This window comes from Mytilus edulis, chromosome 7 (assembly GCF_963676685.1).
Source record: "Mytilus edulis chromosome 7, xbMytEdul2.2, whole genome shotgun sequence".
NCBI classification, from domain to species: domain Eukaryota; kingdom Metazoa; phylum Mollusca; class Bivalvia; order Mytilida; family Mytilidae; genus Mytilus; species Mytilus edulis.
Window position 1 is genome coordinate 22,853,602 of NC_092350.1, and position 23,735 is coordinate 22,877,336.

At 31.1% G+C, this 23,735-nt stretch overlaps 1 protein-coding gene across 14 annotated transcripts in view; it reads right to left on the reverse strand.

Annotated features, from left to right (window-relative positions):
• LOC139481041 (vinculin-like) overlaps positions 1 to 23,735 on the reverse strand; it is a 48,349-nt gene that overhangs the window by 17,541 nt on the left and 7,073 nt on the right. For 3 of the 14 annotated variants that reach the window (XM_071264080.1, XM_071264079.1, XM_071264077.1), the window contains exons 2-20: positions 22,580 to 22,687; positions 22,001 to 22,172; positions 21,021 to 21,166; positions 20,090 to 20,258; positions 17,803 to 17,954; positions 16,591 to 16,663; positions 16,033 to 16,181; positions 15,368 to 15,560; positions 14,970 to 15,115; positions 14,285 to 14,377; positions 13,771 to 13,840; positions 12,713 to 12,864; positions 12,137 to 12,314; positions 11,511 to 11,708; positions 11,071 to 11,162; positions 8,313 to 8,418; positions 6,834 to 6,959; positions 3,401 to 3,448; positions 2,646 to 2,753 (exon numbers count right to left, since the gene is read on the reverse strand). In XM_071264080.1, coding sequence (XP_071120181.1) covers positions 2,646 to 2,753; positions 3,401 to 3,448; positions 6,834 to 6,959; positions 8,313 to 8,418; positions 11,071 to 11,162; positions 11,511 to 11,708; positions 12,137 to 12,314; positions 12,713 to 12,864; positions 13,771 to 13,840; positions 14,285 to 14,377; positions 14,970 to 15,115; positions 15,368 to 15,560; positions 16,033 to 16,181; positions 16,591 to 16,663; positions 17,803 to 17,954; positions 20,090 to 20,258; positions 21,021 to 21,166; positions 22,001 to 22,172; positions 22,580 to 22,687 — 2,479 coding nt within the window. Of the gene's footprint in view, positions 1 to 2,645; positions 2,754 to 3,400; positions 3,449 to 6,833; positions 6,960 to 7,183; positions 7,235 to 8,312; positions 8,419 to 11,070; positions 11,163 to 11,510; positions 11,709 to 12,136; positions 12,315 to 12,712; positions 12,865 to 13,770; positions 13,841 to 14,284; positions 14,378 to 14,969; positions 15,116 to 15,367; positions 15,561 to 16,032; positions 16,182 to 16,590; positions 16,664 to 17,802; positions 17,955 to 20,089; positions 20,259 to 21,020; positions 21,167 to 22,000; positions 22,173 to 22,579; positions 22,688 to 23,735 lie in introns of all 14 variants that reach the window. The other 11 variants (XM_071264085.1, XM_071264083.1, XM_071264087.1 and 8 more) reach the window with 7 other exon arrangements.

Genomic DNA, 23,735 nt, shown 5'->3' on the forward strand with positions numbered 1-23,735 from the left:
TGCACAATTTATAAATATATTTATGAATGGAACTCAGAAAAACATGCATTTTTTTACTAACTGAGTAACAGCACATGAGGTTAAAGTATAAACATGTTTAAGTTATATTCGTGGGATCAACAATTGGTCAGTACCTGCTCATGTAAAAATAATAATTGACTAGTTGTAGCTAGAATTTACGTGCTTAACTATTGTATAGGTAGCCTAGAATTTGCTTTTAAGACAGTACAGTATCAGGTCCTAACCCTTAACCATTTACAATAGTAGATCAAATTTAAACATATGTTTACCTTTTTGTTCCTCGACTTATAGAATCCCTTTTTTTTTTTTTTTATTGTAGTTCGTGTTTTGGCCATTTATAACTTATTAGTCTATTGACCAACTACTGTTATATAATATCTATAGTTATACAATTAGTATCTTTTCATCAAAATAAATATTGATTCAACTTTATTAAACCATTGAGGTCCCTGGATAATGATTAAATCAGGTAAAAAAATCAAATCAGAGCGTTCTATCTACCAACTAGAGGCTCTAAAGAGCCTGTGTCGCTCACCTTGGTCTATGTGAATATTAAACAAAGGAAGCAGATGGATTCATGACAAAATTGTGTTTTGGTGATGGTGATGTGTTTGTACATCTTACTTTACTGAACATTCTTGCTACTTACAATTATCTCTATCTATAATGAACTTGGCCCAGTAGTTTCAGTGGAAAATGTTAGTTGAAATTTACAAATTTTATGAAAATTGTTAAAAATTGACTATAAAGGACAATAACTCCTTAGGGGTCAATTGACCATTTCCGTCATGTTGACTTATTTGTAAATCTTACTTTGCTTAACATTATTGATGTTTACAGTTTATCTCTATCTATAATAATATTCAAGATAATAACCAAAAACAGCAAAATTTCCTTAAAATTACCAATTTAGGGGCAGTAACCCAACAACAGGTAGTCCAATTCATCTGAAAATTTCAGTGCAGATAGATCTTGACCTGATAAACAATTTTACCCCATGTCAGATTGCTCGAAAGGCTGTGGTTTCAGAGTTATAAGCCAAAATCTACATTTCACCCCCTATGTTCTATTTTTAGCCATGGTGGCCATCTTGGTTGGTTGGCCAGGTCACGGGACACAATTTTTAAACTACATTCCCTAATGATGATTGTGGCCAAGTTTGGTTTAATTTGTCCCAGTAGTTTCAGAGGAGAAGATTTTTGTAAAAGATAACTAAGATTTACGAAAAATGGTTAAAAATTGACTATAAAGGGCAATAACTCCTAAAGAAATCAAGAGACCATTTTGGTCTTGTTGACTTATATGTAGATCTTACTTTGCTGAACATTTTTGCTGTTTACAGTTTATCTCTATCTATAATAATATTCAAGATAATCACCAAAAACAGCAAAATGTCCTTAAAATTACCAATTCAGGGGCAGCAACCTATCAACGGGTTGTCCAATTCATCTCAAAATTTCAGGGCAGATAGATCTTGACCTGATAAACAATTTTACCCGATGTCAGATTTGCTCTAAATGCTTTGGTTTTTGAGTGATAGGCCAAAAACTGCATTTTACCCCTATGTTCTATTTTAAGCCATGGCGGCCATCTTGGTTGGTTGGCCAGGTTTTTCTAAACGATGACTAAGATTTACAAAAAATGGTTAAAAATTGACTATAAAGGGCAATAACTCCTAAAGGGGTCAACAGACCATTTTGGTCCTGTTGACTTATTTGTAGATCTTACTTTACTGAACATTTTTGCTGTTTACAGTTTAAATCTGTCTATGATAATATTCAAGATAATAACCAAAAACAGCAAAAATTACTTAAAATTACCAATTCAGGGGCAGCAACCTATCAACGGGTTGTCCGATTCATCTCAAAATTTCAGGGCAAATAGATCTTGACCTGATTAACATTTTTACCCCTGTCAGATTTACTCTAAATGCTTTGGTTTTTGAGTTATAAGCCAAAAACTGCATTTTACCCCTATGTTCTATTTTTAGCCATGGTGGCCATCTTGGTTGGTTGGCCGGGTCACCAGACACAGTTTTTAAACTAGATATCCTAATAATGATTGTGGCCAAGTTTGATTAAAGTTGGCCCAGTAGTTTCAGAGGAGAAGATTTTTGTAAAAGCTAACGACGGACGATGATGACGACGGACGACGGACACCAAGTGATGAGAAAAGCTCACTTGGCCCTTTGGGCCAGGTGAGCTAAAAAAGGATTTGCTAGCTCTTCTTTTTTCTTTAAATGACATTGTTTATAAAAAGATTTAACAAGCTAACCTATTTTTTTGTCGCCTTCAGTATTATATAAAACATCCCACATACTCTCACCGTAAAACTCTTTATAACCTTTAGATAAATAACGAGTTTACTTTTGTAATTGCACTTTTAAAGGTCACTCAAATATCAAAGAAATTATAAATGACAAAAATAACAAAAACGTATCATTTTTAAAATTGTGTTCAGTTGGTAGCAACTTTTTTTTCCAACTGACTACTTATATACTTAACATATTCTATAATTGAATTCAAAAGAAATTTTATTATTAGTGGAATAACAAACAATTCTTGAACATGGAAATGTTAAAAGGTCAAGATGCACAAGATGTCCTACTCTAAAACCATATCTACCATCATAATAGCCATAATATGGATCCCTTGGGGGTGGGGGAACTGGTGGTGGGGGGACAGGAGGGGCAGCATGTTGCCCCTGATATCCCTTCTCTTGCCTCATTGTAGCTGCAAAAAATTGACAATACACACATACAATTACATTGTGCTAATCTTTACATTGAAAGCAGTATAAGTTGCCTAGAAACATTTCAATATTATTGAACATATAATTACATGGAGTTGTGCATTTTAAAACAAATACAATGCTCTACAAAAATTTGGACAAGTTACAATATAAATAAATGATTCCATATATAAAGCTGAACTATAATAATCTATTTATGTACTAAGACAATTCACTTTTTGTACATGTTTTACGATACAATATTTATGTGCTCAGCTGTTATTAAGTGTCCTTTAGTCATTAAAATTCAATTAATTTCCTTGAGTATTTCATTTCTAAAATGGCTAAATTAATTACTCTGTTGCTGTTATTGATTTGTTAATAATCTGACATGCAAAACTTTTGAAATAAAAAAAAAGTTAAACTGGATTTGGCGAACTAAACAAAAATCTTTTACTTTTTTTTTAAATAAATTAAAATAAATTTAAAATAAGTTTCATGCTGATGTTACATATAAATAAACCTAAATGTTATAAACTAAAATAATGTGAAACTAAAATATGGAAAATATAAGTGTAACTTAATATAAATTGTATCAAGAAGCTGAACCTAAGTAAAATAAATGGGTGTCTATAAAGGGAGGTAATACCTTCTGGAGGAACCATGGTGTAATGGCTATCAGCAAACTGATCTGGAACTGTATGATGTAAAGTTGAAATGATTATACAATAAAACACAACAACTAACAATACTGAATTCTCAATGTGCATTTACAAACAAATTACAATTGTCTTTGTCAAATGTGATTGGTTATTTGACAGCCATAAAAAACAAAAAACATTTACACTGCATTGAACCAAGAAGGAACTGACACATGCATATTTTTCAAATCAAGTTGATCATTCCCTATTGTTTATATAAAAACTTTAATATTTATCAACTAAAATAAATTTTCAAGTTTAAGGATGTACTATGGTGAGGTTTTACAAATTTATGTCGGATATTCGTACTCCTTGGTGTTTTTCCATACGATACAGGGTGAAATATTTTGACTGAATTTTAGATTCTTTATTTATTTAATTTCACTTAGGTACATCCTTAAGGCTATCTTGATCCACACTATGTCCGGTACTTTTATCAAATCTTGCATCTATCTTTTTGCGTAGCCAAGAAAGATTGTGTATAATCATCAAAACTTAATGAGTCTAATTCTGCATGGAATTTAAGGTTTAAAATGTAAAATAAAAAGTTCTGCAACACTTTTGCATATCAAAATCTGTTATGAATATGGAAATATGGAATGGGTCAGGTAGAATATTTCAGTTCAAAACTTGTTTCATTATAAAGCAATCATCTGATAAAAAAAATTTCGCGACCAGTCCAATTTATTTTTATCTTGATCAAAAACTGTCTACAAAAATATAAACTCAGGTTCAAGCTGCTTCTGTTGTGAGACCTTGTGTTGTAAGATTATTTGTGATTGAGTCTTAAATAGTTTAACAATGTTTATGGCAAACTGATACTACTCCTGTCTGAGAAGATGATTATCACATCCTTTGGCAAACATGAAGCTTTGGTAAGCTTTATTTCCCAGATATGTGAAAATAGAATTCTGTAAAATACACATGCAAAAAAGGATATTATACTGAAATAAACCTATATATTTTAAGATATATGACAATTACAAAGTATTTAATAATCAAATTTGTAAAGAAAGGTTTGAAAAATCACTCAATCTTTGTGAGAGAAATTCAACAAAATAAAATGTAATAGAATTTTATGTACTAGGATATAAGTTTACAACATATAATAGAATGTGTAGCTTATTATCGCTATTTTACAAAACTTTCCTTTGATCTTACTGACTGATAATTTCCTTTCTCAGCTCAGTAGAGGGATATGAAACATTATTGCTAGAAAGTAATGAAGCACATGCCCTGTTGTCAATCCAATTATCAACATCGTCATATGTAAAATAGCAATAAACAGATTATCATTGATCATCTCAACTCTATTGCTTTTCTCACTTTCGATGATTCGGCTCAAGGGAGAAAATTGATCTCGTTAATATGAACAACAATAATTATAGATTATCGTTGATCATCTCAACAAGATTGATTTTCTCGCTTGAGCTGGTACAGCGAAAGTGAGAAAAGCAATCGAGTTGAGATGACCAATGATAATCTGTTTATCGCTATTTTTCCTATGACGACATTGTCAATTTCGTTAGCAACGCCACGTGGCCTCCTTAGTTTCTAGCGATAATTTTTCCATCTCGAGCGAGAAGCATGATATGAAAATTATCACAAAAAAAGATCAAAAGAAAAATGCACAAAATAGCGATAATCAATAAATATATAATCATAATATTGATATTGTTTACACCTTTAGACAGAAACAGTGATAATTTTCTGTCTTTTAAAATTAAAATGGTAACAAAACCTAAACATGCAAAAACACCTAATGAAAAATAAAGGCATGCCATCAAACAATGCTTTAATGTAGAATATCATTTGCTGGTTGAAATGGGATAGGTTAACTGATTTTCATTTTGATAGAAAACAGAATTCATATTGTTGCAATATTGACTGGTTGTTGAAAATTTACCATCAATTTCTTTATATGTAAAAAAAAAGAAAAGAAATGAAATTCATGTTTCTTAAAATGAGTTTTAAACAAATATCTTTTTTTTTCAAGTTTTCTTTGCAAATCAATTTGTCATTCATGAATATTTATATGAAATGACAAAGTAATACACTTCACATGTATATGTTAGCCTCAGATCTATGTTAGAATTGAGAATGGAAATGGGGAATGTGCCAAAGAGACAACAACCTGACCATAGAAAAAAACAACAGCAGAAGGTCACCAACAGGTCTTCAATGTAGCGAGAAATTCCCGCACCCGGAGTCGTCCTTCAACTGGCCCCTAAACAAATATATACTAGTTCAGTGATAATGAACGCCATACTAATTTCCAAATTGTACACAAGAAACTAAAATTAAAATAATACAAGACTAACATAGGCCAGAGGCTCCTGACTTGGGACAGGCGCAAAAATGCGGTGGGGTTAAACATTTTTGTGAGATCTCAACCCTCCCCCTATACCTCTAGCCAATGTAGTCTTAAATCTGTGTCTTATTTTATTACGTCATAGACGTCACAAATCTATGTCCTTTATTTTCTCAAATCTATATCCTTTTCAAAAAGTTATGAACTGTAGTATGTGTTGAGGTCACAATGTTCAAAACCTCTCCCAAAATATTTTTTTTCAATAACATCTTCAAGGTCAAACAGTGAAATAAATTTGTCTGGTTTATTTATTTTTTTTCATTTCTATTTTGTGTTAAAGACGTCACAAAACTATATATATCCTCTTCAACAAGTCTTGCTCTGTATTTTTTGATGAGGTCACAATTTTCAAACCATCTAACAGGAAATATGATTTGTCAATAACATCTTGAAGGCCAAACAGTAAAAGTAACATTTGTCTTTTTCTTTTCTTTCTAGTCTACATTGCATCATAGATATCCAAAATCTATGTCCTTTCTTTTCTAAAATCTGTGTCCATTTCATCAAGTCATGCAGTCTTGTATCTTCCAGGAAATGAATTTTGTCAATAACATCTTCAAGGCCGAACAGTAAAAATAGTTTTGTCCTTCATTTTTGATGAGTTTAGCTCTTTCCAATTGGTTTTTAACAGTTTGTAATAATGTGTTGTTAAACAACAGTGCCAGATTATAGTAAAATTGAGCTTTTTAACCCTAAGACATTCTATTTTGCCTGTTCAAGGTCAAGTCATATTACAAAAAATCTTCTTTATAAAGGAAAAGGATTTTAAAAAACAAAAGGCTATAGATTTGAGTGTCATAAAGTCACATGACACAGATCTAAGGAAAGGAAATCATTTTGAGACCAGACATAGATTTGACTCTAACATATATATACATGAATGTACAGAAAATTACAATGTGGACAATATGTCTTATACTGTGAACAACACATAAATTAAAAAACACAATGTGGGTTTGTTAAGACAAAAAAGGGGTGTGGCACTCAGTGTACACATGCTTGGATTCTACCTCTAGCTATCACCCTCGGTGATTTGGGGGCTACCGGTGGGGGTTTTGGACTATATGCTGTGCTAGGCACTGCTGAAGCTTGTACTGGTTTCTGGCGGTTCCATATGTCACCAAATTCTTGCAAGTCTACGTTTACAACATCAAAACAAAATAACTATCTACATTTATACATTAAATATATAATAAACATAAACTATACATAAACTAAAATATTTAAATACATAAAAATATACATCAATGGCTGAAAATTGCAAAGACTTCTGGGAAGGCAAAATATCAAATATTTCAGCAGGATTTATATAGCTGCCCAATAGGTAATTTGTGCAATAAAAAAGTTATAGTATTGTTACCAGAAATAGAAATTGGAGAAATTGTCATCCTTGCTGCTCCTGTAAAGCCATCTATGAGCAATAATATTAATATGAATACAAACAGATTTACAACATAAGACTGTACATTTTGTCAAGCTTTCTGAACATGTTTCACAACAATTTTAAATCCATTACTTAAACAGGATGACAACATTCAATTATTGTTACAGGGAAACATAAAAGTTTGAAGCAGCTAAATGGAATGAAAATTCCCAAGTATTAAAATATCTAAAATTCATGTGTCCATTTCACAGTATTGCCATTTTTAGTTATTATCTAGTTTTTCAGTGATAAGGATGGTATTCACATTTAAATATAGATGACAAATTTTAGACAAAAAAAGCTTTCTTTGTAAACATCAGATACATTTTAGTTGATTTGGAATACATCAATTAATTTATGATTGTAAAAGAAGTTAATAGGTAATGTGTTTAAGGTGAATTTTACTTTCCATACATAATTGAAATGTTTCAACTTTTTACAACATCAAATTCCGCTAATATTTGTAACACTCCATATTTACCCATAAAGCGATGTATTTAATTACAATGTCTGACTGATATTTTTGACTTACCATATTTGTTTTACATTATGCTACAAAAAGATCTTACTATCTAGACTTAACACTGCTATTGAGTTGATAGATTATTGAAGATTCAGCCACAAAACACTAAACAGGTTGAGAGAAGGATGGAAGAAGAAAAAGGATTTCAAATACTGAATTTAGACTTGCCATTGAAATTGAGTTGGAAATTATAGAAGATATAGACATACCTGACTGAATGTGTTAAGAAAAGTCTGGAAGAAGAAAGGGAATTTCTAATATGGAATTTAGACTTGCTATTGAGATTGAGTTGAAATTATATAAGATACAGATATATGGAGTTGAGAGAACACTTGATATAAGGAGATATGATGAAGAGAAGGGATTTGTTATACTTAATTTAGACTTACCATTGAAATTGAATTGAGAGAAGGGATTTGTTATACTTAATTTAGACTTACCATTGATATTGAGTTCAGGAAGGGATCTGTTATACTTAATTCAGACTTACACCATTAGTATTGAGTTGAGAGAAGGGATTGGTTATACTTAATTTAGACTTACCATTGATATTGAGTTGAGACATGTCTGGAGGGGGAGGTGGAGGGAACATATCTTCTCCCCTACTCACAGTCACTGCATCCCTTACACCTGCAACACCATTTATTAACTGAAAGGAAAAATTAATTATACATTTCCAAAACTCTTTGTTTAATTCTTACATCTTCCTGTATTGACTAGCAAGATATTCCATACATGCTATGCACATAACAAATACAAATAAATTTAACTGCAACAAGAATGTGTCCATAGTACACAGATGCCCCAATCACACTATCATTTTCTATGATCAGTGGACCTTGAAATTGGGGTCAAAACTCTAATTTGGCATAAATGACACACAGACCGGACAACATAATGCCCATAACTGGGGCATAATAAATGGGGCATAAAAAAAATTATTTTCTAACAGTTAAAGTCACATAACTCTGGAATGACCACCTTAAATAAAATTTCCATATCAAAAGGAATCTTTCTTCAACCAATATTCTTTACAAATTTCATTACGTGCATTCTTTATCATGTATAAAACTTGTGAACAGACCAATGGACAGTAAAATGGTATATTATAATATGTCTGATCTATAAAGGATGTACAATAGTCATTATATATACTATGTTGTGTTGCACAAGGATAAGGGAAAGTCATTTCTTCTTATACAAGGAACTTTAATAAAGGTATTAATAAGGAGTGGGACTATTTTCAAAAATATCAGAATAATTTAGTTCAAATCCTTAACACCTTATTCTAATCAATCTGCCAGATGTTTATTTTCTGTTCTTATTACTTTTAAAGTACTAAGTACTTTCCATTGTATATCAATTATCTCATTTTCCAAACTAAAAATTTTATTTTGACAGTTACAAAGATTTTGGTGTCAAGATATCATGGGTTGAGTAAACATATTTACAATTTTGGTATTTAGATGTATTTTGCCTCTGAATGACCTTATATCACCTCCGAATAACCTTTTGACGTCAAGCAACAATCACTTTTAGTTATGACGTCAAATGTTTTGAATTATGATGTCAAAGTTTACGGGAACCTGTGTGATTATATGTAATGGCGGACAAATTTGCATACAAGTGTAAATATGACTATTAACATATTCATGATATTATCAATTCAAAGTTTCACTGGGTGTCAAACAAACAAGAAATTTTGCTGACCTTATGAAAATTTTCAAACTTGCTAGCCTTTCAATCATTCAATATTATTTAACTGTGTGTCACATGATTTCTGAAAAGTTGTCTTTCTGATATTTCTCATTAACAAGATAGTTACACATAAGCCAATGTTCCCTGTCTATATAATGGAATTTGCCATCAGATTTGTTGGGATATTACTCTCAAAAACAAATTCATAATCCCTAATTTTAAATTATTTGAGATATTCCTGATGCAAAGCTTTAATCCTAAATTTATTTTAATCAGTTTAATTACAGTTAACTCTCGTTGTCTCGAACTCGGTTGACTCGAAATTTCGGGTGAGTCGAAGTTTTCACGTGGTCCCGAACTTTATTCCATACAAAAGTATGTAATTCGACTCCTGATGAGTCGAAATTGGATGAGTCGAAATTTCGGTTGAGTCGAACTAAATTTACGGTCCCAACGTTAACAAAAGCATTCAAAATTCATTTTTTATCTCGAACTAATACACATATGTCAAAACATGACCTCCGGGATTTAAATGGATTGCAGAGTTAATCTGACAATACACGTGTAATTAAATTTCCGGTCACTGACCACTGTATTGATTTATGACATGCTATTTCCATGAGTGTTTACCTAAGATTATCTTTTATAGAATTTTTATAAATAATTAGTGATAAATTGTTAATGTTCATGAACAAGTATTTAAATTGTTTACAAAACAATTAATTTGTGATTTACACTAATGAGCTTGGGTGTGTATAAAGTGAGGATTATGGCTTCCGTTGATGATCACCTAAAAACTACTCAAACGGCGTCTTTAATCTTATTATATGTTCTTTTGAAAACAAAGAGTGAGATAAAACAAAATGAATAGAAATCAAAATTTTCTTAAATCTCTTGTATCCGAGAATAAACAATTTTGCCAGCTATTAGCGACCTGAATTACGAAACTGTCGATTGGAAATTACTCTCTTGGAAAAGCCATAGGATTTTTTTTTTAATTGAAACAATTGAATAAGTAAAAATAACAGTCATTATAATAATATAATAAAAGACTGTGACATACAAATACATCGATCTGATACTAGAATATCGATCCCCTTGTCATATTCACCCGGATTTATTTTAGCTTTACAAAGCTAAGCAAGAGTTGTGTCCCTTAGATTGTCGAACTTCCGGTGTTCGTTTGAGTCGAACTACGTGTATCTCGAAATATTTCTCTGGTCCGGCTGACTTCGACATAACGAGAGTCGACTGTATATTAAACTACAACAAGAAAAGAACATACTAGAGTACTTTAAATGGTAACAACTTTTTCAAATACAATCAAACAGTGATGACTTTCCAACCTGTCTGATGAATAGCTGATAATAACTTTTGAGAAAAATCTTATCAATTTGATCAATGAAATGTAGATGTTACAATTCATTCATGGATAACTTTACATATGATTTACTTTTCAAAGGTGCAGAATTCTAACTAATCAATAGGAATATGGAATTTAAAAAAAGCAGAAAATAACAACCATTGTTTTGAATATAATAAGTTTTTATATTTCTCCACTTCCTCTTTTTGATTACCATACCATATGATAAGCAATACTCACAGCTTGGTTAGCTTTCCTCCAGTTTGTGGCTGCATTACTATCACCAGGGTTCATGGACAAGTTCTTTGCATGTTGTACCATTGGTGTTATGGCTGAAAACATTTTAAAAACCTCATTTTTTATACTATTCAACAGTGATTTAAACATGTGTAGGAGTGTTGTAATCCTACTGCAAAGACAATTACTTATTTCACCAGTCTTAAACATGGAATCAGGTAACTTAACATAAAATCCAACTGATCAGGTAACTGGACCTTAATTAGCATGACATTTAACTGTTATAGTAACAGACCTGTATTTAGCATGAAATCCAACTGTTCAGGTAACAAAACCTGTTCATAAAAAGCTATCTTTTACAAGCATTAATATTTAACTGTGCCAAGTTAGCTTAGTCATATCCCCTCAACCTTAATGTTTGAAAATAATGTGATAAAACTTACTATCTCTCAGTGTATTTGCAGAGTCTCTGACCCTGTCAATGTAGGCAGGATCTTCACTGTTTTCTACTTCCTTTTCTCCTACTTGTAATACTCTGTAAGCTCGTCGTGCAATGTTTGAAGCATTTGCCACAATCTTTGGTGGATCTTTTCCTCTGATACCTTCTTCAACCCGATCAGTGTCTCTTAATATACCTTCCTCTGTAAAACAAAAGTATACAATGCTATTATAACAGATAAAATGTTTTCATTTTGAATATAATTTATGTTTTAAAATTAAGATGATATTAAAAACATATGGCCGTATTCATTATTAGTCATGAAAATTTATATGTATAATGAAGTACACCTTGTAAATCAATGAAATTAAAATCCACAAAAATACAATTTATCATCAATCCACAAAAATGGATATCAACTAATTTAAATTAAACCACATTATTGAATGGTTTGTAATAACAATAACACTTTGACTTCTTTCAAAGATCAAAAATAAACAAAGATATGACCCAATGTCACCATCATTTCAATTCTTATCCAAGACAAAAAAATAATCTGTCAGCAACACAAAGAGATCTTTCAAATAAATTAAACACAACAATAAATACCATAAGGTATATATAACTTACCTTCAGCCTTAATGAGGGCAGGAGTATCCACAGCCTCATCAACAAGTGCTCTGAGTCTCTCAACATTACCAGCCCAGCGATTCTTCATCTGATCAAAATGTTCTATAGCAGCCTGATTGTTAGGATTAGCAAATAGTACTCTGGCTGCAGTGATTACTTGTGGTGTCAGATCATTTACCTATTATCATAAGAAATATAAAATTCAAAATTCAAGTTTGGAATTATTGTTATAAAACATGCTTTTAACTTTGGTTGAAACAAAATCATCCGTTTTGATAGATAATTCTAAGGCTCAAACAGCTGTTGGAACTTGTAAAACTCTATAGTACTTTGTTTGAATGATGTGTCTGTAGATATCATAAAAATATGTATTTCAAACTTATAGATATCATAAAAATATGTATTTCAAACTTATTTCACAAGCTTGTCAAGTAAATATTTATCAACTGAAAGATAATTTTTAACTTTATTATTCTAAGTATGCTTACTTAAATCATTTCGATTTTTTTTTACATTTAATGGCCATGTTAAAAATAATAAACTACAGCAAAGACAATTTGAACCAGTTTACTCTACCTGATTAGAAGTTTTGAAGATTTCCTGAACTGTATGCTTGTTATTACAACCACCCGCTGTGGCAACCATGTTGGCAGTGTCAGCCAGTTTAGAAGCATGAGATTCAAAGTTCCTGGCTCTATCATCAAATTTCTCCTCCCTTCCTGGAACACCTGAAAACACAAGCAAATTTGTTTATTACATTCCAAAATCTAACAACTGTCAACCATAGTCCTTACACTGGTTGGTTCAATTTGTATGTAACTAATTAAAGCGACATAGCATTTGTTTGGCATTAACCTTGCCTCATTATGTACCTTTACAAAGTCAGACTACACAACAGCCCATGTGGACTTTGATTTTTCCACATGCCCACTGTGGGCAGCCTAACCATGCCAAACCTAGCTATAAACTCTCTCTTTTTTAAATTGATAACAAATGTTTATCCCCTTTTTTTCAATTGATTGTACTTGCAAGTCTTTTGATTCATCGATAAAAATTGCATGCCCACTTCTATGGGTGGGCAGGGTGGACAAGCTAGAAATTTTGCCCACCCAGTGCCCACTCCCACTGTGGGGGAGTGGACAAAGCAAAATCCACCCGAGCTGTAGTGTATCTGGACAATGTGATGGTTCTTGTTGTTTTTCTGTTTGTATGGCCTCTATATTCTTTGTGGAATCAAGTGTTGGCAGTTTTTGTGATTAGTAAAATGTCTACTTTTTTTGTTATACTTGATATTTGTTTGAAAGTCTCCACTTACATTAAGCCTGAATATAAAGAATGCAACAAAGAAATATTATTTGGTTAAGAAATCCCAGCTTGGTTATTTCTTTAAATATATATACTAAACAAGGCCTTTCCCTGGAAAAAAGTACAAGGAAACATTTTTTTGTATAAACTATTGTCCATAATTCTTATTTTCATTTGTAAATTGTAACAGAATTTCATTTGCTTCCATCCTTTTTTCCTCAACAAAAAAAAATCATTTGATGTTCAACCCTCTTACATATTTATTCAATGAATAGCCCTAAACAAGTCTAAAGTCTTTGTCCAAGCATACATTTATCGCTCTATCTTACCTAGTGGTGTCAGAGAAGCATCATGAAGTTGTTTCAGTGGTCCTGTTATATCTATAAAGTCTTCTGCAACCTGTCAGGATAAATACAGGCTGTATCATTATATGTTTCTGTGTAAAAAGTCTTATATTTATAAATTATTTTAAAGAACTTTAAGTCAAATATTTTCTATGTTCAGTGGACGTGAAATTATGTTCAAAACTCTAATATGGCATCAAAATTAGAAAGATCCTATCATAGGGAATATCTGTACTAAGTTTCAAGTTGCTTGGACTTCAATTTCATACAAAAACTACCTTGACCAAACTCTTTAACCTGAAGAGGGACAGACAGACAAATGGACGAACAAACCCACTGACCATAATGCCCCTCTACTATCAAAGATGGGGCATGAAAATAGCAATAGTAAAATACTGCAACAGTTTGGACCTTAAATATCAAAAAATTATTCTGCTTTGCTTTTTTTCACAATGTTTCTGTCAATTCAAATTTACATTGGAAAAAAAATTTGCCATACCTGATTAACAAGTGCCTCCTGTATTTTAGCCTGTAGGTTGTGAAGTTTCTCAGTAAGTTGTCTAGCTATGGCTTTAGCTTGAGGAGAGTCACCCTGAAAACAATTATACATTACTTATTACATGAAACATTTCTATTTAAAGATATTATCTTTCAACACTTTATAATGTAAGCATACTATTACTTATATACATAATTATAAATGATACGAGAATAGTAATAAGGTGTGTTACATATTTCAAAGAAAAGTTTTGATTTAAAGGTGTTTCACAATACTGAAGAAGAAACTTTAAGAAAGGTACATTATCCTTGCTAATATGCATGCAGGAAAATAGTATGCATGTAATTAGTTAATGAAAAATTATGACAGCAAGTGCCTTGAAAGTTGACACTCCAACCTCAATTTACCTTCTCTACATCTTACCAATGAATTACAGTCATAAAGGATACCACTGAAGATGAATGGTTTAAATTCTATGTTTTTGGGAAATACTCTATGGATTGAACTTTTCTGGAAAATTTTTGATAAACAAAAAATGACAAACTTTAAAATCAATCAATGGAAGGTTTGGGTCAATAAACACTGACTTTACTGATGATTGCTTTGTGCAGAAAGGTTTTATCTAGACAAGAGCTACATGTATATCTCTAATAGTTGTAAGCCGCAACGCTCATCAGGAAAATACCTGTCCTCTTCTGATTAAATCTGATAACTGATTAGTCAGTATCTCTGTCTCATCACAAAGTCTCAATAATTCAGATCTCTGGGGCCCAGTACAGGAGTCTGCAACCTTGCGACCTTCAGCTACAACTAGTTTAGTTGCTTGTTCACCTGTGGAATAAAATATTATTTCAATGTTTTTATTGTCATTTATTGCTTTACAACCCATGAAACCGTTTTATAAAAGTAATCATTTTCAACATTTAATTCTAAAATTGATTTAAGACCTGAACCAAATTCCTTATTGGCATTTAATAATGACTTTGTTTTGATAGAGGTTTTTTAATAAAGCTCCTAGTCTTATCTTGGTGACCCATATGATAATTGACCAGTAATTGGCCAATATTAAAGAAGTAAACTAACCTAGACCTCTATCATCCAAGGCAGGATTTGCCAACCATTGCCTTGCCTGTTCTACCTTGCCTTCTACTGTTGGTGCAGGTTTACGAATGCCAGACCTTTCTGTTTTCATGGTTCCTGCTTGTGTTAGATTCTGAAGATCCTTCAATTTGTTCTGTATTTCTCTGGCAAGAGACATGGCTTGAGGACTACTTCCCTATAAGCAAAATAAATTTTGAAAAATTATAAACTTCATACTATGCAAATTTATTGATAGAAGTCACATAGCAAGTTTAAAGTTATATGCAAAAGAGAAAGAAAATATAAGCAATGTTAACTGTCAATGTACTGGGTTGTTTAAAATAAATAAAATTATAAAAAATATGGATATGAAATGAGATTTGAAACTACCTTTTATATATTTGTATAGAAACTTGTTTATTGTTAAAGACCATACATTGACCACTTATGTTGTTGCGTTGATGTCTACCAGTAATTAACTATAACCCCACATCTTACTTTTTTCATTTTTCAAAATAAAGACACAAGAAAATATTTTTTTTAAATGTCTGCCTAATTTTGAAATATATATAAAAGGAATACACATGACTTTATTGTCATATCATTAAAACTGTACCTTGTGGAAAGAATATATGACAACTTGAAATTGCACTAATATATTCTCTTACCTTTCCTTGAACTCTGAGTTCTGACAAGGCATTTTTCATAGAATCAATGTCTCCTACAGTTTTGAGAATTCGATCCCTATCAGCAGGGTCTGTACATCTCTCTGCAACTTTACGAGCATCTTCCAAAATCTGACTCAGAGCTTTGTCACCTATTTCAAAAGATTAAAATGTTCAGGTTTTCAAAAAGGTCTGAACAGATGTTTAATAATTTCTTAGGCAAGATAACAAAACAAATTTCTATATTTATTAATCAGCTAAAAAAAAATGTGTTTCCACTGCCATGTTTGAAATAATTGAGATGACAGGCAGATAGGTAGTTAGTTTTTTAGTTTATTTCTTATTATTATCAAAGTCCCTACACTTTATCAATCTCAACTTATACAGTGCTTAATAAACAATGGTCATATTAAACTTGCACTATGCACCAAAAGTAGAATCATTTCTGATAGCGCTATTCCAGGGGAAAAAGTATGGTAGGGAACGACACTTTTAATAAACACCACCCACTAAAATAACCCTAAGAGTAAGAAGAAACCTAAGCATATATTTTTTCCATACCTGAGCTACCAACTAAAGCTGCTGGATCAGCTAACCAATCAAATGCTGGCTTCATCTTTTGTTCTATTGCATTCTAAATATAAATATTCATTAATTATAACAATCTTTGATTTATATTTGAATCTTTTAAAAAGATGAAATATCAAATACACTCAAGCATTCATAAGAAATAATCCTAGATAAGACCTAAAAACTTATGCGACTGTTGTAGAGCCTTCCACTTTTGTAAAAAAAAAAGCGAGACTAAGCGATGCTTCATTCTGTCGTCAGCATTGTCATAGTTGTTGACGGTGTCCAAAAATATTCACTCTGTGGTTAAAGTTTAACTGTATTTTACTTATAAATGGACTTTCTGCCAGTTAACATTACATTCACTTTGTGGTTAAAGTTTTAAAATTAGAATAACTTTCTTAAACTATTCTGGATTTCTACCAAACTTGTTTATGATCAAAAGCTAGTCTAGAAGAAAATTTTGTGAAAATATTATTTCCTGTTTTTCGGTATGTTACTTATATATGGACTTCCAGTAAAAATTACATACAGTCTGCAGTTAAATTTCTTTAAACATTTATAAAATTCATAAAGTAGGTGAGACACTGGGTTCCACGGAACCCTTAAAATTTTTTATCAATGGAGCATATATTCCACAATCTATAAGGTCATATTCATGAATGGTAACTTCTTTTAGCAGAATTTCCAATATTAGAAAAATGTCACAGTAAGACATATTTGCAAGATCCAAGAGTTTTAAGCAAAATATCTGAAAAACCTTGACAAGCTTTTATCAAAGTATGGTACTGGAAATAACTTTTCACAATGAAATACTGTATTTTGAAAATTTTAGTGATGAAATTGACGAAACTGGTTTGAAATACTTTCGTCTTTTTTTAAAACTGTTTTGTAAATTGCGAAAATGATGAGCGCTAGCAAATCACTGAAATACAAATATTAGACCAGTAATTGTCACATATTAATGGTTGATGATATGGCATTGCTTGTTCAAAATGTTGCATCCTTTTTAAATGCTTAAAATGTTTCACTTTTTGAACAAGATATGTGTTATTTTTGTATTTAGGCATGTCTTCACAATTAAGATTTCACAAAAGAGGCAGTCTTTTATCATTGACTTCAAATCCAATTACTTGTATGTTTAAAAAAAAAAAAATTTAAATCATGGACTGGGAAAGGAAATGAACAAGACATTATACTAACCACTGATTTCTTCATGACAGTGACATCATCAGCATCCCATTCATCTTCATCGTACGTTGTCAGCTGTAGGACACGGATTATCTCCTGTACCTCATCCGACATCTTACGGACAATGTAATCTCTGTTCGACTGAGCTTCTGGGGCACCAGCATCTATTATCAAAAATTGAAAATAAAAATTATGCTTCTTAAAACATAAGACTGATCAACAATGCTACCGAAAGTAACAAAAAAATGCATTTTAATTTAAACAAAAGAAGATACAGTAATCACTACTGACTGAAACTTAGGTAAATAAGTGTATAAATAATATATGAATAAAATAAGAATAGAAGAAATAGATAAATGAAACAATAAAAACAAAAAAATAATAAAAAAACTATAAATAGGATGTGTAACAAAATTAACTAAATCAAACAAATCAAACAGATAAACACTCATATGCATCTAAAATATTTATGTTCCTTATTTTGTTCATTTTAAATGACACATATCTATATCAGACTTGTGCTGCTAATTATTGATTTAGAAAAAAACAATTAGCAGTGTTAACTGTTCAGTATGAAAATTATGTACAAAATTAGATCAGATATTTTCTGGAAGATATTTTATAAACTTAGTTCATGTTTTCTTGTAAATATTGTTAGTTTAACATTAAAACAGCCATTCAAAAACTTAAGCTCATTTTGTGTATTGAAACATTTTGATGTGTGGTTTACATAATACAAACAGGCTAGGTTCAGCACCTCCAATTTTTATTAACAAGATAATAGAAAGAAGATTAACTAAAAATACTCTTGTTTATTAAGAAGGGTCAAAAACTATTTAAAACTTTAAAATATCATTTTCTGATTAACAAAACAAGGTTCATCTATAAAGAAAACAACTAAATCTGGCTACTAAAAATTCATTCATGCTTTATATGATTCTGTAAAGATTCTAATTGAAATTAGCAAATTTTACATGAGAATGACTTGTTTTTGTACGACTTCAATAAAGGAATATACTTCATCAATCTCCATTAGAAGGGATAAATTCTTACTTAAGGGTATTAAAGGATTTTGATCATTTGTTGAATTATATGTTCTATACCCCAAGTCATTAGTCTATCTTGGCATATTAGCTATGGCAGTATGACACATTGTTCATATCAACATAAGATCATAATGTTGATGGTGTAGAACACATCATAATTCACAAAATTTTATAAATTTCAAGTTCTTTTTATGATTAACTTAAGGTACACAGGGTGGGTCAAGGACAATCAGCATAAATGATGGCAGCTGTAAACAAATAATTTTTAATTTGATGTAATAACATAAGCATTGTGACAAAGGAAATGAACAGGAAAATGCATGAATATGAAAGTGGTCTGTAGTTAGGCTGTCAGATGATTTAAAGATTTGAAGACTTATATTTTTCTTCTTTTATAAGGCAAGCTTAACGTTAATTCAGTAAATACATATCAAATCATAATGAAGAGAAATATGTATCTTATCTTAAGGAATATGAAATCAAATTCATTAATCTCTAAACAAAGAGGGACAACTCAATCTGAGCTGAGTAAAACTTGCAAGATATTAAATTTCAAATACTTCCACAAATCCCACTTTCTTACTTTAAAGTCTTCCTGAATGCTTTGCAGCTTATAAAATTGAATGTATTATTTAGACATAATACTTAGTATAATTTTTTTTTTAAACTTGTTGTACCAGATGAACAAATATTAATATATTTATTCATATCTATCAAGGAATGTCCATTTTCTTAATACAGGGAACTACTCAAGAGTCAGAACATATTATTCAAACTAACATTATTTGATACTAATTTTATATTATTTATATACAATGTACTAGTTGCCTTATCATATATGAGCCTAAGTTGGGGGCAATTTGACCACTTGTATGGGCTATTCTAAAAGATGGACCAGATGTTTTATGCTTATTAACTCCATGCTACTTACCAAGAGAAAATTCATCAATGACTGGCACTATCAATATTGTTATAATGATAAAATATTTAAAAACAAAAATAAATAACCATGATAGTTCATTTATTTTCAAGTTGAACTGCTTTCACATGTAAAAGTATAGAGATTTTCTTAAGATTTATAAAACTGTACTGTGAAATAAACTACTGAAATAAGGAAATTTAGGATTGGCATCCTGAATGGAGTTCATCTATGAAAACTAAAAGTATAAAATGTTTTTCTATGTCAAGTTCAGAAAGGTCTGCACTAGATTTATTTAAAACAGGTTCCTAATCTGTATCATATTTAAACTTACTTGTGTGTTTGGCAGTAATAAACATCTTAACAGCACTGATTAGGACTGGTGTTAGATTCTTGACTTCATCCAAAGAACGGATCAGCATCATACGATGGACTTGATGTGTTAGTTCCTTTTCTCTACCATCCACAAGTTTTGTCATGTTAGTTAAGACTGGACTTAAATTCTGAAAAAAACAAAAATAACACAATATCAACAACAGTGGGGAAAAATGCAGTTATAGATTACCAAATAGTAAAGTTTAGGCCTAAAAACAACAAATTTGTTTAGTGATGGAAAAATCAGGGTACATGAATCAGGATTTTTTTTTACCTCAAGTCTACATGACTTTACATGAATTGGGAAAACATAGTCACTTTCATATCTACTGCCTAAACATACTAAACGAAAATTGTAAAAAAGAATAGGGTACTTTTCTATTCAACATAATTTCAATTTTGACCTTACCAATAAACATGATAAAGGCATTCTGAGTCTATGACTCTATGTATTATCTTAAACAATTGATAAAATATCCAAACATGGTTATTCAGTAAAAAATAATGTGCTGGTAACTCTTCACAAAGATACTGGTTATTGTTAGCGATTCACTTTGAAGAAAATTTTGTATCTCTGTTATAATATTATACATTTAAATTTAAAACTAAAGATGTAAATTAGAGTGTTTTTACACTCAATCACCAGCAAACCTCCAGTTTCACAGTGGTTCAATAAACAACAGCAAAAGTGATTTTTTATACAAACCCCATGTGTGTGCCATTATGCCATATTTTAATCACTTGCTTGATTTATAAAATTAACAGCACCACCCTAAGTTAATTCAGTAACAAACTTACATTACTACCATCATATTTAAATCTGTTTAGATCATTCAATTATTTTTAACTTATCTCATCACCATTTCAAATTGTACATAACTGAAGTATACCTTTACAAATGTAACTAAGTCCTCCATACTATCCACGACTTCTGTAATAGCCAGGTATTCCAGTACACCTTTACAAGTACGAATTATCTTCCTTACTTCAGATTCATCAAAACAAAATAAAAGCTGAGAAGTACCTTGTAATATACCTGTAATTCATACAACAAAAATAATATTAAATGTTATTAAAATGAAGTATATTTTTGTAAAATACCTAATTCTAGAGCCTTTTTGAACTGTTAAAGATACTTTCAAACTCTTGTTCCATTTTCTTTTTCTTATATATTTGTTCCTCTCCAATTGTTTCCACACAATATCTCTTGTAGTACATGTAACGCTTTATTTTATTATATAAACTGAAACTTATTCTTAGTCAGCGTGTGTATAATTAATCTTTGAGCTTTGTATTATCATTATTCAGAAACAGAACTTTTTTGGTAGAAACATTTATTCATACCCGGTTTCGAAACCACAAGTTTGTTCCATCATTTATGGTACCAATTCCAACTCTCTATTCCTATCTGCTAAACCACAGATACAGCATTCATCAAAACATAAAGCCCCCTTTTTGTTTGGATACCTTTTATTGTAAATAACTTTTTCTTATGTTTAAATTTTAAAGTACTCATTATTACCAATGTGTGCCTTCTATAATTACAAAAATATTTACATCTATATAACCAGGCAGATAAATGTTAAAATAATAAGTTATTTGAAGGATATCATGGAACATTAGTCTAGTATTCTTTACAAAATCCAATATCTCTATCGAATCTAAAACATTTAAAAAATATTTTAAATTTGTGATTCCTTAGAAGCTGCCTGTTTTCTTGACAGTTAAGATAAAATTGAGAATGGAAATGGGGAATGTGTCAAAGAGACAACTCGACCAAAGATCCGAAAACAGCCGAAAACTTTCTCATACCTTCTAGCAATTTTGAAAAGAGTTTCTTAACCTATCAAATGTATATAATAATACTGACCTCTTGATCCTTCAATCAGCTTTTTCCTGGCAGCAGCAGAGAAAGGGTCTGACCTAAGCATATCTGAAGCTTGAAGTAAAAACAAGGAGGCTTCATCCACACGATTGAGGCATGGTGGCATGTCTTGTTTGAGAATCTGGTCATCACTGCTATTACATGTATCATAACCAACCTGTCAATAGAACATGTGAAATGCAAACTTTTTTTAAACAGTTTAATTGAGCGTAGATGTAAAATATTACACTGATATTATAGTCCTACATTTAACTACATTACAAAATTGTGCAGAAGAACTACAAAATCACTAGTTAGTTTTAATTGTATTTTGAATGTTGCATACCGGTACCTGAAAATACAACCACTGAATGTCTATAAGCATAAATTGAATAAGCATTACCAATTGTAGTTCAGTAAACTTTAAAACGTTCCACTGAAGTTACTTCAGAATAATATATATGTAAAGAATTTCTTTTCTGTTTATTAAAGCCAATAAATTGACCTTCTTGCACTGCTAAATTTTCATGTTTTCCTTCAGCAGCGTAGGTTCATATGTTTTTCTATATAAAATATCCAACTTACTCGAACTAGATTTTCTACTGCAGTCTTTACTGTCATAACAGGCTGACCGAGGTCTGGCATGGCATTCCCATCTTCTGCTTCCTCATGTAAAATAACCAGTCTTGAAACCTATAAATAAAGATATGATGAAACAGACTGACTAATAAGTTGTTTACAAATGTATTATACTTTGGATTTATTTTGGTGGGTACCAATGTTCATGGATTAAGGAAAACTTATGTATTTGTTGATATTTGATTTCCTGGTTTTGCCGAAGTCTAAATACAAGCCTATAGGAAATTTGTTATTCATTTTACATGTAATTTCATGTTTCTCCTTACCCCCGAAATCCACGAAAATTAGTATTGAACAAATAATAATACTGAATCCACAGTAGTTACCATGTTTATTTATGGTTCTTAAAACTTGAATATTGGTAACACAAATTTGAGTTAAACAAGTTAAAAGATGTTAAACTTTTTTCCAGTGTTTTCCTTAAGACCATGCCTGACGTTTAGAAACTGTTGGAACTCCTCATTTTCTGAAGGAGAGAGGCAGATGATACCAAAGAGATATTCAAATGCATAAATAAAACATCATGGCAAAAAAATATTAAAACAAGAATGTGTCCATAGTACATGGATGCCCCACTCCCACTATCATTTTCTATGATCAGTGGACCGTGGTCAAAACTTTAATTTGGAATTAAAATTAGAAAGATCATATCATAGGGAACATGTGTACTAAGTTTCAAGTTGATGTAACCTTAACTTCATCAAAAACTACCTTGACCAAAATCTTTAACCTGAACTTTGCACTATCATTTTCTATGTTCAGAGGACCATGAAATTGGGGTCAAAACTATAATTTGGCATTAAAATTAGAAAGATCATCTTATGGGGAACATGTGTATAAAGTTTCAAGTTGATTGGACTTCAGCTTCATCTAAAACTACCTTGACCAAAAACTTTAACCAGATGGACGAACGGAGGCACAGACGGACCGACGGACGAACGGAGGTACAGACCAGAAAACATAATGCCCCTCTACTATCGTAGGTGGGGCATAAAAAAGAGAAGAAAAAGACAACAGTTACAAAAGCAGAAAAAAATAAAGATTGAGAAAAACAGAGTCAGATTACAAAAAAAACAGGGAGTGATCTTAGTTGCAATAGAAC